The sequence below is a fragment of the Choloepus didactylus genome, chromosome 1 (genome assembly GCF_015220235.1).
Source record: "Choloepus didactylus isolate mChoDid1 chromosome 1, mChoDid1.pri, whole genome shotgun sequence".
NCBI classification, from domain to species: Eukaryota; Metazoa; Chordata; class Mammalia; order Pilosa; family Megalonychidae; genus Choloepus; species Choloepus didactylus.
The window spans coordinates 217,363,719-217,384,011 of NC_051307.1; the positions used below are offsets into that span (position 1 = coordinate 217,363,719).

The following is a 20,293-nucleotide window of genomic DNA, read 5'->3' on the forward strand; positions in this document are numbered from 1 at the left end:
GGCTAGCAATTTTAAAGATCGTATCCCAAGTAACACAGCTAGTAAGTGGCAGAGTCAGAATCTGAACTCAGATCTTTCTACTCAAGAGCCTCCCTCTGTAACCACTAACAACAGTTACCCATTGGTCAACATCAGATCGCCAGGAGTGCTTGTTAAAAATCCAGATTCTGGGAAACCTACTCTCAAGCTCTGTGCTAAGGGAACCAACTCTAAGTTTTAACCTAAGCAGTGAGTTTGACTCAGGAGAGATAATTTTTTTTTTTTTTTTTTTTTTTTTTTTTTTTTTATTTTTTTTAAATCATCATTTTATTGAGATATATTCACATACCACGCAGTCATACAAAACAAATTGTACTTTCGATTGTTTACAGTACCATTACATAGTTGTACATTCATCACCTAAATCAATCCCTGACACCTTCATTAGCACACACACAAAAATAACAAGAATAATAATTAGAGTGAAAAAGAGCAATTGAAGTAAAAAAGAACACTGGGTACCTTTGTCTGTCTGTTTCCCTCCCCTACTTTTCTACACATCCATCCATAAACTAGACAAAGTGGTGTTTGGTCCTTATGGCTTTCCCAATCCCATTGTCACCCCTCATAAGCTACATTTTTATACAACTGTCTTCGAGATTCATGGGTTCTGGGTTGTAGTTTGATAGTTTCAGGTATCCACCACCAGCTACCCCAATTCTTTAGAACCTAAAAAGGGTTGTCTAAAGTGTGCATAAGAGTGCCCACCAGAGTGACCTCTCGGCTCCTTTTGGAATCTCTCTGCCACTGAAGCTTATTTCATTTCCTTTCACATCCCCCTTTTGGTCAAGAAGATGTTCTCCGTCCCACGGTGCCAGGTCTACATTCCTCCCTGGGAGTCATATTCCACGTTGCCAGGGAGATTCACTTCCCTGGGTGTCTGATCCCACGTAGGGGGGAGGGCAGTGATTTCACCTTTCAAGTTGGCTTAGCCAGAGAGAGAGGGCCACATCTGAGCAACAAAGAGGCATTCAGGAGGAGACTCTTAGGCACAAATACAGGGAGGCCTAGCCTCTCCTTTGCAGCAACCGTCTTCCCAAGGGTAAAACTTATGGTAGAGGGCTCAACCCATCAAACCACCAGTCCCCTATGTCTGTGGTCATGTTAGCAACCATGGAGGTGGGGTAGGCGAATACCCCTGCATTAGGAGAGATAATTTTATTGGCTGGCAACCTTTGGGGTAGTCTGGCATTGTGACTCTGTCTGGTGTGGTCCACAGTAATTAGCCATGCCAATCAAAATCTCTCTTTTCTAAGTTTCAAGGCTAAGGAACTTAGGAGGTAGAGGGAAGAGAGAAAAGAATACCCATTCAGAGAAGCAGGCACCAAGAAAGTGACATGGTCATACCAGTGATGCAGTGGTAAGATCACAGTATCCCAGGTGGCCAGTGGCTGTTCTTAGCTTCCCTTGAGATTTCTATCCCCTCTCCCCTATCAACTCCACAACTTAAGCGATAAGCAATCGTTGGGCATGTCTTCCCTGAAACACACTCATTTGACTAAGTCAACATGTCATCCACGTTTACAGAAAACTCTAAGCCGTCTCACCACTCCTCCTGCATTTACTCTGTCCACCTCACCAGCCCGTTATTCACACTGAAGCCAGAGTGATCCTTCCAAAATTTAAATCTAATTCTATTAACCTCCTTCCTTAAAACCCATAAATGTTTTCCCATTCTTTTGAGATAGAGTAAAAAATCCATTCCACGGCCATGCAAGTTTTTGCACGATCTAACCACCATGGCTCCTCTTCAGCCTCAGCTTGAACCACACACACCCTCGACTCTCTGGTCCAGCCACAATGGCCCTCTTTCAGTCCCTCCTGATCACTATACTCCCTCTTGCTGCAAGGTTTAGTAGAGAGATTCCTTCTGCCAACAATAAGGGTCCCTTCCCCTCTCACCTTGTTAACTCCTACTCATCTTCAAGCATCACTTTCCCACAGATGCCTCACTGACCTCCCTGGCTAATGCCAATCTCATATCACCTCCCCTTAATAGTACTGTTCAATAGATGCAAGTTTTGGGTGATTAATCAAATAGTATCAGTTATCCTCACGAAGGTCCCTAAAACCTGGTTCCATGTCTTAATTTGCTCACTATTGTGTCCCCAGCGCCCTGTGTAGGCTTTCCATGAAGTAGGCGCTCAAATATTTGCTGAGTGAATGAATGAATGTCTACATGTAATAACAGTGGGAAAAGGCTCTTCTAAAAGTGCTGTTGTCTGGTTGTTATGGAGTAAATGACGATAGTAACAGTGGGGAAGTGACTGTTGCTTAGGAAGGGTCGACACACAACAGGAGTGCAAAGTATGTGTGGCTGTACACACAGTACCGGGGACCAAGTGCTCCACTCAGAAGGGGAGCCCCATCCTTCTGCAGCCCCAACATCCACCTTTGCACCTAGGAAAATGCCCAAAAGGTCAGTGGCACTTGGCTCTCCTTTACTGAGTTTCATTTAAGCTTGCAAATGTATTTCAAAGAGTTCATATAAGCTGCTTGATAGCCAAGATCTTGCAAGTTTGCTGTCTCTTACCCAGTCCAATCCAGCTTTAAACTGAATTAAAGGGAGCTAACTTGGAGTTTTGACTGCGGACAGAAAAGAGGATGCAATTAACACAAATATATTTGATTGACTCTTGAGAAATATTTGTAAATCAAAATTGGTAACGATGTTAACTTTATAGCATATTTTTTTCAAATTATCCACAAAAGAAGGAAATTGTTTCATATCATTCAAACAGGTAAAATTACATATATTGAATCATAAATGTTCTTTCCCATGTAATTTTGTTTAGGAGAACTACTTTAGTTTGAAAACATTTTTTTAGCTACTTAACAAGTGCTAGGTCCTCTTCTAGGCTGGGGGTGGGAGATATGGAGATAAACTGCATAGCTCTTGCTCTGAGGGGTCTCCTGGACTAATGGGAAAAGACAGAAAGTAGATAATGGCAAGAAAAAGTAATATGTATCATATTGCAAGTGCATGTGTACAAAAAGTAAAGACGTTAAAGAGGCAGAGCAATCCATCCTATGAAGGAGATGATAATGGTGCAGAGTTTTAGAAACCAAAGAGGAGTTCACCAGGAAGACCAAAAGGGTCCAGTGTCATAGGGTCCGGCTTCCAGATTCTACAGATGAGAAAAAGGAGACCCCCAGAAGAGTCAATCCCTCAGCTAGTCGGTGCCAAATCACATCTCCAACCCCAAAGTTCCTTTTAGGGTTTTCAAAAGCGTGTCCACATTCTATTACTCTTAGTAGCTTTCTCAAAACCACCCAGCCATGAGGCATTAAAATATCGAGCAAACTTTGATTTTCCTTTTTTAAAGGGGCAATATTCAACTCCCTGCCTCCAATCAGGCCTCTTTCCAGTCTATTTCTGATGTAGCAGGTGAAATAATTTTCAAAAATTCAAATCTGATCATGCCATTCCCTTACCTCCCAATGCCTTTAGGTTAACAGGGTATGTCCTCCAAAAGGCCTCCAAGGCTCTTGCCCTGGCTCTCTTCACCATAGCTCTGTCCTTCTCCAGCCACACTGTACTCCCTTTGGTTCTTCAATCATGCCATGCTTTCTCCCACATCAGGGCCTCAGCACACACTGTTCCCTCTGCTTGGATACTCTTCCTCCTCCTTCACCTACCAATTCATTAGGCTCAGATAAAGTGTCATTAACCTGACCTGTCATTGGGGTTAGTCCTTCTCTACCCCATGCATGTGCTGTGCCATCACTTTTTATTGAATTTCTTGTCTAATATCAGTCTTCTGCACTAGACTCTAAGTCCCAAGAAGGCAGAGAACATCTCCCTAACATTGACTAATGCATCCCCACCCCCAGCCTAGTACCTAGATTCTTAGGGAGGTAGGACAAAACCTCAGTGGTTTGCAGAGCAATAAGCTTTTGTTTTCTTATTCATGTGACAGTTCATGTGGCAACTTTACTCCTTGCAGCCATGTAGAGACCTAGGCTGATGGAGGCCCTGCCATCTTCAACATGGGGTTTCCAAAGTCTCCCTGATAACTTCCATATCAGTCTGCTCAGTGTGAGAGAGAGCTTGACAGAGATTACATGGAAGGTGTTCACTTCCCTTGCACTTCCATTCTACTGCAGGGAATCTAACTACATGGTCACATAACTGCAAGGGAGGCTGGGTTATGTAAGCTAGCTGGCCAGCCATGGGTCATGCACATCTTTACCACATGGCAAGGGGAGAAAGGGTTTTGGTAGATAGCTGGATGCTCCACTACGATGCTCAATGAATATTTATTGAATGCAAGAATAAATTAATTTTTAATTCACTATGTTGCTTTACTTTAGATGGTGATATCAATACCCAAACTCCCATAATCATTATGTTTCTTTGATTTTCTTGGCAGCATGTCAATATCCAAACAACTGGCTTCAATAAAAGGTAAGGCATGGGGTGATTGAGATGTATGTGCTTCTCCTACTGTATGATGGCATGTCAAGATTTAAAAATAATAGTATATCAGAGTGCCAGGGACATAAGGGAATTTGTGGATAAATCATCTCACATTCATGATGTTCTTGTAAATATTTGGGAACTGAGGTCCAGTGATAGGAATTCACTTGCCTAAACTGAGACAGCCCAGAACCAAGATGGCAGCATGGATCTCCTGGTTCCTAATTCAGTGTTCCTCCCCTGGGCTCAGTTGCCTGCCCATGGGCACCATCTTCAGTATGTCTAGAGCAGGATCATGAGTGTCTGACTCATGGAGGTCTAGTGGAACTCAAGATGCATCAATTCCCATTGGTTTCTGTTGATTGAGTGGACACCCTGTGTGGCCAACTTCCAAAGTGTAACTACCTCCCCCAGAATTCAATCTGCTGGATAAAATATCTTTAGCACTAATAACATTGCCATGGAAATAGCAAGATAAGGGAAAAAGTACTCATATACTTGGATCTTTACCTTGTTCCAAAATGTGTGGCTCAGAATGTTTACAGAGTAATAAGCACAGACTGCTGTCCATTTTCCAAAAACACTCAGCCAGGACATTACTATTTTGCCATTGTTTTTCCTACTAGAGAACTGGCCAAACTCTCCATAAGAGACAGTTTAACATACATTATATTTTTATTTCAGTAAATCTTCATCTTGATAAAAATACTATTACTTTTACACTATTACTACATGGAGAGACCTGTGATTTCTGTTTCACAATTAACACAATTTCATTTACTTTTGATAACTGCTCCCATCACATTTCTAACACAACTTTTCCCCTCTGGAAGGTGATGGAGGATTTTAACTCTTTTGCCCCATCCTGCCACTCCCTACCCCCACCCCTACTCCCCCACATCTTCCCTAAATTGGGCTGTTGGGTCCTATTATTCCAAAGCCTTAAGAAACCACAGGATAAACATGGTTTGTCTTCCCAGAATATGAGTTTTATTCTATGGTAAGTAATTTTAAATATTAATTAATCAAAATCAGACATGAATAGATCTTGGAGTAGAAATCAAAATAAGCCTACGTTTTCTCTAGCAGCTACTTGGGGTAATGCCCTTGTCCTCCTGGGGGCAAGAAGGGGGTTGCATACATGTTCACCTGTGTCATTCAGAGTAGCTTCACTGTAGAGAAGTTGAGAAGTACTGGAGTATTGGAAAAATCATTAGCCTAGAAAGAAGAGAGCAGGGATCTTGTTTTTAGCTCTGCCGAACATTACCTACATGAGGTTGGGCAAACCACTTCTGTCCTCTAGGCCTTCACTTTTTTATTTGCAAAGCTAACTAATATCCAGCAGTGTTCTAAAATGAGGTGAGTCTGGCAACTTGCTATATTAAGAGTCATATTTTTATTTCAACAAAGTGTCAGGATCTCAGTAGATCAAATGTTTAATTATTAGTGTTCCATGTCCCAGGACGGATGAGGAGGGAAAGACAGAAAATTGTTCTGAAGTTCAAGTCAACTCAGTTCAACACTTACATACTGAGGTCTCCAAGATGCCAGGGACTGGAAAGGAATGCAAAGATGAATCCGATACAATAAACAGCCTCAGGCAAAACAGCCTAGAACACACTGTTCAACATTGTAGCCACTAGCTACATGTAGCTACTGAGCACTTGAAACGTGGTTCATTCAAGTTGAAATGTGTAGTTAAGTGTAAAATATACATATTATTCAAAAGACTTAGCAGAGGAAAAAATGCAACATCTCAAAAATGTGTTTATACTGATTACATATTGAAATGATAATATTTTATATAATATGTTAAATAAAATATATTATTAAAATTAATTTCACTGGGATTTTTGTTTGTTTTTACTTTTTTAGTGTAGCTACTAGGAAATGACCATTGTGTTTCTCATTATATTTCTTTTCATGTGAACCTTCCAGCGCTAAGCTGGAAGGTAATTTAGACAAAGTAAACGGAGTGTTTCAGTGTGAAGGCTATGAAAGGGTTACATTCGGTGTAGTATAGAAGGGCAAGAGGGGAACATGTAGCCCAATGGGGGTTAACGATTCTACAGAACAGCTTGCTGCCTGGAAAACAACAGCAGGAAGCAGTGTGCATCACAGTGAAGAACCAGATCAGTGGTGTGACCTTGAGCAAGCCACTTAACCTCTCTGGACCTCAGTTTCTTCATCTGTGAAACAGGGCTGATACACTGGTACCCACCTCAGAGGACGGATGTAAGAATTAAACGAGTTGAAGCCTGTTGCCGCCACGGAGGGAGGAGTGGCTAGCGTGTGGAGTAGGAGCTCCATGGGCATTCATCACTATTGCCCTCCAGAACGCAAGCTCCACAACGGAGGGATTATTCTCTTTGATGTCGTTCCCTGTTCCATCCCCAGAACTAGAACAGAGCCTGACATTAAATACTTGCCAGTAAATACTTGTTGGATGAATAGAGTGTGTAGGAAACAGCACACAGTTCAGTATTACTAAAGTTAAAAAAAAATGAGCTGAGGAATAGCAGGAGGGGAGGACGTGAAGAGGCTTGGCTTACTGCCCTCTCCTCCACCCCCATTCCAGAGGCAAGAGAGCCAGTAAAAGAAGCCAGAAGAGAAATATCAATCCCTTGAATTTTTAATAGCACTTAGCTCTTATAATATGCTCTCAAATACTCCCTCATAACTCTGTGAGGCAGACAGGGCAGGAGTTAAGAGGCAACCTGCTGATTTTATTAAGGGAAGAACCCAACCATAAAAACAGGAAACCAAAACAACTCACAAAATATCTTCAGTGTTGATAGGATAACCAGAGGTCCTCACTATCTTTTATTTTTAATGTTTCCTAGTTCCATTTTTACCATGAGCATATGCTATTTTATATTCAAAAATAAATGCTGTCTTTTTAAAGAGAAAAAGGGGAAGAGAAAGTGGCTAGTCCTGATGGATGGGGATCCAGTGTGCAGTTAGACCCAAACTTCATCAGAGGGTTGGAAAAATGTCTGGATTCCGAGCTTCCATGGGGATGCCCTTCCAAGGAGATTCCAAGATGGCAGCTCTTTCCATGGGCTTTGGAGTCATACAAAACTTCAAATCCTTCCTCTGCCACTTCTAGCAATGTGACCTTAAGATTCTTACTCTCTCCATGCATCAGTTTCCAACACGTTCAACTGAGACACAAATAGTTCCCACCGCCATGGATTTTGCTGCAGATTAAATAAGCTTATGATTGAAAAGCTCCTAGCACATAGTTAACAAGGAAGGTGTCTATCATTATTTCAAGCTAGTCACAGTTGAAAATCCACTCCTTCCTCACCAGCAGGGGATACTCAGGAAAGCAAGTGGCTACTGACCTCCAGGAAAAATCTCAGACCCAGCAGATCCACTCAAACTAAAGCCCTAGCTAATTATTCTTTACTATTAATTAATAAACCAACCATCAAAATTACAGAAGGAATATTTAACTCCTAAGGAATTAATTTTGCGTCATCCAAGCAATTTGCTTCTTAAAGAAGCAAATAGAAGTTATAAATAGACGTTATTCTTCAGTCTCTTAAAATCAAGACAACCACAATTAAAAAATGAAACACCTGAGCCATATCTCTCTACCACTACAAACATACCCTCTCCACCTCTACCCACCCCTCCCCAGGAAAGGCAGACCATGAGCTAAAAGAAATATGCCCATCTCCTTGTGTTTTCATGAGCAGAAAAATGTTAGGCCATTGAGAAGAGTTCCAGCTCTAAATGTGGGATCCTTGAGTGTGGCAAAGGTAGAGGGAAGAGGCAGTTAATTATTGATGAGAAAGAGTCACCAAAAAAAAAAAAGAATCAGGGAATTTTCTGAGACTGGAGGTGTGGACTAGATGAAGGGTCAGCTACTAGGCAAGCATTCAGGAGTTGGAAATGTAAAGCATGAGTCAAAGGCAAGAACAAGCTGTGAATCAGAAGTAACAAGTAAAGCAGGAAGTAAGAAGCAAAGAACACAGGTTTTGAAGCCATTCGTTCAATAAATATTTGTTTGGCACCTATCACGTACTAGTCACTGTTCTAAGTGCTGAGGATTCAATAGAAAACAAGACAGGCAAAAACAAATCCCTGTCTTCATGAGACTAATTCTTTTGATATGGATTCAAATTCCAACACTTCCACCTACTATTGCTTGTCGTCAGCAAGATTCCTTCCTGTCTTCAGGTATAAAATGGTATAATAATGGAGAGACAAGCTCTCCTAATAAAGATATGAATTCTTCCCAAACTGACATGTAGATTTAAAGCAATTCCTATCAAAATTTCAGCAAAGTTTTTTGTAGACAGACAAGCTTATTCTAAACTTTATATGAAAAGGAAAGGCCCTACAATAGCCAAAACAATTTTGAAAAAGAAGAATAAAGTGGCAGGAATCGCTCTCCCTGATGTTAAGTCTTATTGTATAGCTACAGTAATCAAGACAGGTGGTATTGGTAGAGGGATAAATACTTAGATATGGAACAGAATAGACAAACCAAAAATAAACACAAGTATGTCCAACCTATTTTTGACAAAGATGGGAAAGCAATTCAGTGGGGGAAGGATAGCCTTTTCAAAAATGGTGCTGAGTAATTGGTAATCCATAGGCAACAAAAAATTAACCTCTACCTAAAACTCACACTTTATACAAAAATTAACTCAAAATGATGACAGGCTTAAATGTAAAACATAACATGTTTAGAAAAAAATTGGACCTTATCAAAATTAAAAACTTTTCTCTACAGAAGAATCCAACAAGAGGATGAAAACATAATTTACAGAGAGGGAGAAAATATTTGCAATCACATATCCTACTGTGTGGGTTTGGACACATTATGTCCCCCACAAAAGCTATGTTTTATTCCAATCTTGTGGGATATTTGAATTGGGTTGTTTCCATGGAGAAGTGACTCACCCAACTGTAGATGAAACATTTTGATTAGACACTTCCATGGAGGTGTGGGCCCACCCATTCAGGTTGGGTCTTAATTAGATCACTGGAGTCCCTTAAGAGAGATTAGGAGAAAACATACAAACACAGGCAACGACGCTAAGAGATGCTTGGAGATGCAAACAGAAGGACATTTGGAGATGCGAAGCTAAGAGGTGAAGCCCAGAGTTCACCCTGGAGAAGCTAAAAGAGGACTCCCAGATGCTTAGAGAGAAAGCCACTGGAATCAGAAGCTGAAAGCAACACAACCCAGGAGTAAAGGACTAGTGGACGCCAGCCACGTGCCTTCCCATCCAGCAGAGGTGTTCTGGATACCATCAGCCATTCTTCAGTGAAGGTATTTTTTTGTTGATGCTTTAGTTTCAGACACTTTTATGGCCTTAGAACTGTAATTTTGTAACCTAATAAATCCCCTTTTAAAAAAAGCCATTTCTGGTATTTTGCATAATGGCAGCATTAGCAAACTGGAACACCTACAAAGGAAATATATAGAGAATATATAAATTTTAATAATGGTTGGTGGTGATGGTAGCACAACATTGTGAATGTAACTAACAGCACTGAAATATATATCTGAATGTGATAAAAAGGGGAAGTTTCAGGTTGTGTATATGGTAATAGAATAAACATTAAAAAAAAAACTATCCATGGAACTGCCCAACACAAACATTGAACCCTAAGTTAAACCATAGACTATAGTTAATAGTACAATTATTAAAATGTGCTTTCATCAGTTGTAACAAACTTACCACACCAATGCAAGGTGTTAATAATAGGGTAGTATATGGGAATCCTCTACTTTATGCATGTTTGTTCTGTAAAACCACAACTTCTCTATTAGAGAAAAAAAAATTTAAGAATATATAAAGAATTCTCAAAACTCAGCATTTAAAAAATTCCAATTAGAAAATTGGCAAAAGACATTAATGAATATAAACATAAATTTCATCAAAGATTTACAGATGACAAATAAACACATGAAAAATTGTTCAACATTATTAGCCATTAAGAAATACAAATTAAAACCACATTGAGACATCACCACACACCTATCAGAATGGCTAAAAATAGAAAAAACACTTAACACCAAATGCTGGCAAGGATGGGGATACTGGATCACTCATACACTGCTGATGGGAATGGGAAATGTTCATGGCAGTCTTATTCATAATAGTGAAAACTGGAGATGACCCAGATGTTCTACAATAGGTGAATGATTAAACAAACTGTGGTACGTCCATATCATGGAATACTCAGCAGTAAAAGGGAACAAATCATCAATAAACAATACATGCAACAACTTGAATGAACTTCAAGGGCATTATGCTGAATGAAAAGCCAATCTCAAAAATTATGTATTGTGACTCCATTTATATAAAATCCATAAAATAACATATAGAGATGGAGCTAGTGATCTCCAGGGGCTAGGGATGGGGAGTGAAAAGGGTCAATGTGACTATAAAGGAGCAGCACAATGGGGTCTTGTGGTGTTGGTACTATTCTGTATCTTGATTGTAGTACTAGCTACATGAAGCTACATGAAGCTACATGTGGTAAAATTGTACAGAAATACACACATACTTGCACAAATGAGTGCATATATAATTGGTAAAATCTGAACAAGCTCTGTGGATTGTTTCAATGTCAATTTCCTGGTTTCCATATTATATTCCAGTTATGCAAGATGTTAATATGGGGGAGGCTGGTGTAGGGTGCACAGGATCCTCTTGTACATTTCTTTACAACTTCCTGTAAATCTATAATTACTTCAAAATAAATTTTTAAAGTACAATAAAATTTTGAATGGTATTATAATTCCCATTGTTGTTACTACAATTAAATATGCAATCTATGTAAAGTGTCTGGCACATAACAGGTGCTCAATAAATGTCAGATCCATTCTTCTTTTCCAGTCAAATTGCTGCTTACACATATGTCCTTGACTTGCTTTAGGTTGGAGCTGATAAGCTGATACCAAGGAGCAAAGAGAAGGGCCATTCAGATGAGCAAGACAAGAAAGTCCAAAGGAGTCAAGCTTCAGGCTAAACGGGGGGTGAAATGGCATGGGGGGGTGAGGAGGGCACTCATTTCCTCACGCAACAGGGAGATGTCCATACATTGATTACAATGCTTTGTCTGGTATTTATATACACAAAAATTATAATGTCACAACTCAGACTGGGCTCTGCACAGAGAAAGTGAAAACTAAGGGAGCCCACATACTCCCTCCCTTCATTCATTCCTACTTTTCTCTTAACCCTTGTCCTTATCTCCCACCTTTAATCAATGAATTAGAAACTTAAAACCCTTCAATGCCTTCTCTTTACACTTCAAAGGAAATTCAGATTCCTTCCCTGGGCCTATAAACCCTGCACAATCCAGGCCCTATCTACTTTTCCTACAGACATTCTTCCAGCTTATAGATTCTGGCCACAACTATCTTTTTCAAGCTCCCTAACATGTCAGACTTCTCATCTCAGAGCCTTCACATTTACCTGCTCCCTAAGCTTAGAACACTCAGCAAAGCCCTAAACCCACCCTGACACCCCACTCTTGCACATGGCTAGCTCCTTCTCATCCTATAGGTCCCTACTCATATGGTCTCCCAGATAACCTATCTAGTAGTTTTCCTCCCTGACCCACTCTGTGATTTTCTAACTCTGCACTCTCTGCCACATACATTACAAGTTTCAAATATGTATAATGTATACATATACATACACAAATATATATGGAGAGATAATTACAAACAGATTAAACAAATATATATATATATATATATATATATATATATATATATACCCATACCCATATATAATTCTCTTGATTATTATTTATCTCTCCATTTGATTGTAAGATAATATGAGGGCAGAGACGGTATCTGTTCAGGTCCCTCTGTGTGCTGAGCTCCTCAGGAGAGTACCCAGTCCACGGTTAGGTCTCGATACAAAAATCACATTGTTCTGACCCATTGCATTCTTCAAAACTATGACTGTTACATGTGACATGGACTGAAAGTCGTAGGAGTTTACATTTCTTTTCTTTACTTTCTTCATATTCATTTGGTCAACAAGATTTATTAGCACCTGCTCTGTAGTGGACGTTTGTGCTGGACACTGGGAATACAGTGATAAGAAATATAAGATAAAAAGATATGATCCCTGACTTAATGGAGCCTGCATTCTAGATGGGGAGAAAGGTAGTTAAATATATAATAACTGCAAAGTGTGTTAGGTTCCATAAAAGGGGAAGGATTGGGTACCAAGAGAACATGAGTGTGAGAGGTCTCTGGGTTCACTGGGCATTACCCACTGCAACAGGTTGTATCTAGTTAAGCCCTTTCAAGGAGTTTAAACCGGAGAAGCCGACTAGGATATCATTGTGTTTGGGTCATGGGTCAAAGAGATACCTTAGCCATCATTTGATGAAAAAGCTTCTCCTGGATCTCATTCTGCTGTTGAGTGATGCTGTGATAGATGTAGAATATAAACTTCACAAGAGCAGGACTTTGTTTATTCAATGAAGTACCCCTAATGCCAGGACTGGGCTTAACACATAGTAGGTTTTCCATAAACATTTGTGAATGAAGTTACAGATCAGAAAACCAAGGCTTAGGGAGGGGAAGTGTTTTCCCAAGGTCACAAGGCAAGCAAGCTATAAATCTCACCTCAGTCCTACTAATTCTAATTATTACAAAAGGAACTTTTGTTCTTCATTGTTTAAAGGGCCATCATCAGATACTCCCATGTCCCACTCCCAGAAGGGAGACGAAGAACCCAAGGACAGGTTGAGAGACACACCTTCCAACCCTGTTCCCCACAGGCCCCCTTGGGAGATACAGCCCCAAGTCTGTAAAAGGGTTATTTCTAACCTAGGATGCATTTTTCTGCATTTCTTCTCTCAGCTCTGGGGAAAGGCTCAGATCTGGAAAAAGCCATGGTCACCATTGCTCTGATTTTCAGAAACTCTTCAGACCCTGATGGTAAACTTGGAAAAGCCACTGCCAAAAATCTGCTGCAAACCCAATTTAGGAATTTCACTGAGGTAAGGAGATTAACACATGTGAAGAAACAGGGCTATGCCATAATGGTTGGCCCAAAGGGCCCACAAATCCGGTTAAAAATCACCATGATGTTGTTCCATTCAACAAATGCTCTTGAGCTCTTGCCATATGCTGGGCAGTGAGTGGCCACTGAGGTTAATACAATGAACAAACTAACAATCCAACAGAGAAAAAAGATATTCTGAGAAAGTAATTTAAAATATTTAAAGGACTTTGAAAAAGTAGATGATGCAATGAGAGAGTATAACAAAGGGACTATCCTGGGCAGGTGGTCAAATATGGGCTCCTGAAAAATTAAGGTATGGCTGAGATCTGAAGAATGAGCAGGAGCTAGCAGGACAAGGGGGAGTGAGAGTGATGTAATTCCAAGCAGAGGGAATGGCATGTGCCAAGGCCCTGAGGCAGGTGTGCGTGAAGACTTAGAAGGCCAGTAGCTGGCAAGGAGGGGAAGGAACCTGGAAAGTGACAAGAGATGAAGCTGAGGAGGTGGGCAGAAGCCACATCTTACAGAGGCATAACTTGAAGGCAGGAGAGAACCGAGAATGGTTTCTAAGCCCAGGATTAGTTTTTATACCAGCTGCACCATGGGCAACAGATTGCAGTGTGGGGTGAGGTGGACAAGGAAGAAGTGGGTAATATGGGAAGTAATCCAAACAAAGATGATGAAGGCTTCGAGTAGGGTAGCGAAGATGGAGGGAAACAGACAAATAGGAGAGACATTTGGTGGGTAGAATGAACAGAAACTGTTAATTGAATACTTGTGAGAGTTGAAGGATATGCGGGAGCAAAGAATGATCCCCTAGTTTCTGATTTAGGAAAGAAAATGGGCATGGTCCCATTCCCAAAGAAGAGGAAGACTGAAGAATAAGTAAATAAGTAAATAAATAAATGGTCACTGATCTGAAGCGAGTGAGCGAAATCACCTAGAGGTATATTTCTCACACTCCAGTCATTTGTATACCACCTTAAATATTTTCTCCATATCTGCCTACATCCAGTACTATAATTTACTTAGAAGTTTTTAAAGTTAACTCTGTATTTAAATAAATTTATTTTATAAGCACAGTTTATCACTGTTATAAATGTAAATTTCAGTTGGTAAAAGTAGAAACCAATGATAAAAAATAGATTACTATTCTTTTTTAATGTTTATTCATGTATTACCTAAAATTGCCTTATATTCTACCAGATTGTATTCATAGGGAAGATATCCAAGAAAAAAGGAGGCCTCTTGCAGCGCTTAGAAACACCAATATTTATTGGTAGGTAGAACAAGAAAAAATTTAAGAGGCGACAGACATATTGAATCTTCTATATGTGTCCTCAGATATTAAAGAGACAACTATATTAATTTGTGTATGTGTGTGTCGCTGCAGTGTGATACATAGGAAAATAACTAAAGAGAGATGTCAATAATAGTTAGCTATCTTTGGGTGATGAGGTTAGGGGTTATTTTTACCATCTTCTTTTTCAAAATATATTTTCTAAATGTTTTATACTAAACATATTACTTTTGAAACACTTCTTTAAGAAAAGCTACTTTTTTCAACTAGAAATATCAGGTGGAACTTGAGACTCAGTAAAAAGCTTTGGGGAGTCTTCAAAAAAAAGATGGGTGAATAGATCCAATAATATTTGCCTGCATCAGGGGCCAAAAGAAATAACATATCCCAGAAGGAAAATGGACCCCTTACCTGGTGGCCTGGCAAATGCTCAGCAAGCTGATAACAAGTATGAAAATGAGGACCTAGAAGATGAAGCACCTCATTTAATTCATCACCCCTCTGAGAACACCAGAGGAAAACAATTAAAATGAAAGTAATTAGTAAAGAAACCTTCTGCTTCGTGTCCCTAAGTGCAGGCTAAACCCAGGAAAGGCAGCTAATTTCCAAATCTCTCTAGCAGCAGATGGACCCAGGCTGCCTTATTCAAGATGAGAGACACGAGAAAGCAGAGCCATCACTCACAGGACTTGCAGGGACAGCTCATCCCAGGGCATCCTCAGTATCAATGGTGATAGTCTAAGTTACTCAGCAAGTGTGCAAAGTAATGCCTGGATGCTGCTTTGGACAACCTCCAGCTTCTGTGAGCCCCCCCAAGGCGGGTAGAAGTGCCTGAGTCAATGGAAAAGACAGCAGAGACCCACTTCATTACTAACTGGGCTTTTTCCTAAAACCCCAGTGCAGAGTTCTATGGTAAACTGAGCTGGACCTTTTCTTTTGGCTGAGGCCTGGGTTCTAAGGGGAACATCTCCATTCCTCTAAACCCAAACATGATGCTTGGCTTCTCAACACTCTATAACTAGTCAGACGTAATAAGATGAAGCACCTACACGCACTGCTCAGAAGATACAAAAACAAGATGGCTGGTCATGCCTCAGAAGACTGAACCTCAGTTAGTTCCCTGAGCTTGTACTATGCAGAAGAGGGGAAAAAAGAGAAAAATCTACACCCATTGTCTTGGAATCTGACCCTTTCATACAGCATTCAGCTCCCTTGGACAGAAGTGTGCAGAGCTCCCTTCTTCCTCACTGGAATGGTGACCCTTTGAAGAGAGCAGCCAAGAGAAACAAAAATGAATTAAGCCTATAAGAGGAATGTATCATCATTCCAAAGTGCCTTAGTCATTACCATGATTTTTTTAATTATTATTTTTTACAGCTATCACATGGGTATTTTTGGTTTAACTAGCTGAGTACAACAATGAATCAAATAACCGTAATGTTTTTAATGCCACTTGGAAAGGTATTTCTCAAGCCCTATTTTGAAACTGAAAAGCTTCTCCAATTATATTCTATTGTTACTTTTTTCCTTGAATTTGAATGTTTATGAAGATTATGAACTTGGGTTGATTTATGACTAAGCTAACTGCTAAACAGTCTTCCCAAGCCCATGCTTTCTTTTCGGTATTTTATTCCATATTTCTGGATAATCTTAGTGGTCAGATGAGCACACAGTGGGCAACCCCTATAACAAAGAGATTTTATTTTGAAAACACAACAATGTTTGTGTTCACAGAAAGGCAAAGAGCTTAGCAATGAAGAGCATGGGATCTGGACTGAGGTGACAAGGTATGAATCTTGGCCCCACACCAGTAGCTGCCTAAGTTGGGGCAAGTTACTTAATTCTCACTGAGTTTCTGACACTGCATTTGTAAAATGGGGATAGTGATAATACATATTTAATAAGGTTACTGTGAGGATAAAAGGAAATAACCCATGAAAGTATTTAATACAGTGCTTGACTGGTAGCAATTTGACATGTTATTGTTAATAATACATTTACTATTTCTTATTATCTTAGACCCAAGGTGGTACAATGAAAGTAATTTTTACTAATTCTTCCTTATTCTCACAGGGACAAGAAACCAAACCCAAATACAGAGCGATCCTTTCTGAACTTGATGAGCACACAGAAAATAAGCTTGATTTTGAGGATTTCATGATCTTGCTCTTAAGCATCTCTGTAATGTCCGATCTGCTGCAAAATATATGGAGTGTAAAAATTATGAAATAAACAGCTTTAAAAACATAGTTAGACAAAATAGAGGCAAAAGATGGTGTTAAATGATTAGAGTTTTCCATCTTATTTTCAATTAATTGAATACATGATGAAGCATCTGGAATTGCCTGGTTTGTTTCTGATTTCTACTATTCAGACCCAATATTATTCTAAAAGCTTAATTATGCTCTTCAGTAATGTTAGAATTATATTGTCCCTGGGTGCTTTGCGATCTGATAGATTTTATACCACTGATTGGCAAATTGCTTTTGCAGAGTCAGAAGTGACCTAGAGCTCCCTCACTCATGCATTCAACAGTATTTGTTGAGTCTTACTTTATGAAAGGCAATACTGGGGATAAAGTGATGAATTGTCCAGACAGTCCCTTCCCTCATGGATCTTACAATTTAGCATAAGAGATGGATAATGAACACCTTATAAATCAATTGCATATGTAACTATAATTGGGATAAGGGCTACAGGATGCTAAAAGAGCCTCTTACCTGACCTGGGCTCAGAGGTTAGAGAAGTCTCACTGACATTCAATAAATGGCAAAACAGTAGGGGGGTGATCTAAGATGGCGGCATAGAGAGGAGTGGAAGCTAAGTAGTCCCCCTGGAACAACTGAAAAAAAAAACAGAAACAGCTAGTAAATAATCCAAAATAACTTCGGGGGACAAACGGTACCATCCACTCATCATACAACAACCTGAATTGGGAGGAATGCCTGAGATCACAGCATAAAATCTGTAAATAAAAACTGCAGATCCAAATGGGGAGACCCCTCTCCCACAGCCCAAGCTACAAAGCCTTGCGGTGCCAGAGAGAAGCTTTCTCCCAGCAAGCGAATATAGCTCAGCTGAGCTCCAACTGGGGTTTTCATTAGCAAGTGTGAACTGCTCACATTAGAGGGTGTACCAATTTTCTAAGACACACCCTCAGGGAAACCGGATACTGAATATTTCTTCCTTCTGGGACCTTAGCCCATTCTGGTCTGGGGAGGCCTGATTGGGGTAACCAAGGAAACCATGCCTAGACAACAGAAAACTATAACCTACACCAAGAAAAATGAGGTTATGGCCCATTCAGGGGGACAAACTTGCACTCCAACTGTGATGCAGGAATTGAAACAACTAATAAGTGAATTCAAAAAGTTTAGGGAAGATATGGCAAAAGAGATGAACCGTATAATGAAAACACAGAATGTACATAATGTAGAAATTGAAAGTTCAAAAAGCCAACTGGCAGAATCTATGGAAATGAAAGACACAACACAAGAGATGAAAGACACACTGGAAACATGCAACAGCAGAACTCAAGAGGCAGAAGAAAACACTCAGGAACTGGAGAACAAGGCACCTGAAAGCCTACACACAAAAGAACAGATAGAGAAAAGAATGGAAAAATATGAGCATTGTCTCTGGGAACTTAAAGACAAAACGAAAAGCAAGAATTTACGTGTCATTGGTGTCCCAGAAGGAGAAGAGAAGGGAAAAGGGGCAGAAGCAATAATAGAGGAAATAATCAATGAAAATTTCCCATCTCTTATGAACGACATAAAATTACGGATCCAAGAAGCGCAGCGTACCCCAAACAGAATAGATCTGAATAGGCCTACACCAAGACACTTAATAATCAGATTATCAAACATCAAAGATAAAGAGAGAATCCTGAAAGCAGCAAGAGAGAAACAATCTATCACATACAAAGGAAGCTTGATAAGACTATGTGTGGATTTCTCAATAGAAACAATGGAGGCAAGAAGGAAGTGGGGTGATATATTTAAGATACCGAAAGAGAAAAACCACCAGCCAAGAATCCTACATCTGGCAAAACTATCCGTCAGATATGAGGGAAAGCTTAAAATATTCTTTGACAAACAGACAATGACAGAATTTGTGAACAAGAAACCTGTACCACAGGAAACACTAAAGGAAGCACTGCAGACAGAAAGGAAAAGACAGGAGTGAGAGATTTGGAAAACAATTTTGGGAGATAGTAGCACAGCAATGTAAGTACACTGAACAAAGATGACTGTGAATATGGTTGAAAGAGGAAGGCTGGGATCATGTGGGACACTAGAACAAAAGAGGAACGATAAAGACTGGGACTGTGTAACTCAGGGAAACCTAGGATGCTCAACGATTGTAATAAAAGGTACAAATATGTTTTTATATGAGGTAGAACAAATGAATGGCAGCATTGCAAGGTGTTAAAAATAGGTTGGGAGTGGGGGGAAAATACAATCAATGCAAATTAGAGGCTAGAATTAACAGAAACATTGTAATATGCTTCCTTTAATGTAACAAAAGCAATATACCAAAGCCAAATGCATATGAGGGGGAGGGGGAATAGGGGAAGGGTATGGGACTCCAGGCATTGGTGATGTTGTCTGAGTCTTTACTCTACTTTAGGTTAATGCTATCTTTCCTTTTGTCACCTTCTAGCTATCAAGTTTTTTTGTTTGTTTGTTTTCTCTCTTTCTCTTTTTTCTTTTGCCTCTCTGCCTTCTTTGACTCTTCCTCCTTCTTTGTGGAAGAAATGTCCTTACATAGAGAGTGGCGATGGTGCTCAATACATAAGTACGTGACTATACAGGGAACCAACGATTGTTTACTTAGGACAGAATGTATAGTCTTTGAACAAAACCATCTTAAAAGAAATGGGTTGATGAAGAAAGCCTGAGGGCACTATATTGAGTGAAATAAGACAGACACATAAAGGCAAACATTGCAGAGTCTCACTAATATAAACTAATTATAATATGTGAACTCATACACATGAGATATAAATTACCAGAATATAGAATGAGGCTAAAGAATGGGGAGCGGTTGCTTATTATGAGCAGAATGTTCAACTAGGGTGAACTTAAATATTTGGAAATGGACGGGGGTGATGGTAGCATGTAATGAGAATAACTAACGGTGCTAAAAGGGGTGTGAAGGTGGTGGAAAGGGTAAGCTCAGAGTCACGCATGTCACCAGAAGGAAAGTTGGAGGTTAAAAGATGGGAATGTATAAAATAGTGAATCTTGTGGTGGACAATGTCCATGATTAACTGTATAAATATTAGAAATCTCTCTCACGAACTAGAACAAATGTATGTCACTATAACTAGAAGTTAATAATAGAGAGGCATATAGGGGAAAAATATATACCTATTACAAACTATATACTACAGTTAGTAGTATTTTAACATTCTTTCATCAACAGTAACAAATGTACTATACCAAAACTATGAATCGGTAATGGAGGGGGGCATGGTTAGGGGTATGGGAGGATCTGAGTTTCCTTTTTTTTGGTCTTTATTTCTTTTCT

At 39.7% G+C, this 20,293-nt stretch overlaps 1 protein-coding gene across 3 annotated transcripts; it reads left to right on the plus strand.

Annotated features, from left to right (window-relative positions):
* The first annotated feature begins 2,327 nt into the window (after window positions 1-2,327).
* On the plus strand, window positions 2,328-17,664 carry SNTN (sentan, cilia apical structure protein). Of its 3 annotated transcripts, none has more exons than XM_037829147.1 (5): window positions 2,328-2,458; window positions 4,413-4,447; window positions 13,317-13,456; window positions 14,665-14,737; window positions 16,832-17,664. In XM_037829147.1, exons 1-5 carry the CDS (start codon window positions 2,349-2,351, stop codon window positions 16,870-16,872), a joined length of 399 nt encoding a protein of 132 aa, XP_037685075.1. In that variant the 5' UTR covers window positions 2,328-2,348; the 3' UTR covers window positions 16,873-17,664. The 3 variants fall into 3 exon arrangements, with proteins under 3 accessions (XP_037685075.1, XP_037685076.1, XP_037685074.1); XM_037829148.1 differs by lacking the exon at window positions 16,832-17,664 and adding an exon at window positions 16,493-16,524; XM_037829146.1 differs by lacking the exon at window positions 14,665-14,737.
* The last annotated feature ends 2,629 nt before the right edge of the window (window positions 17,665-20,293 follow it).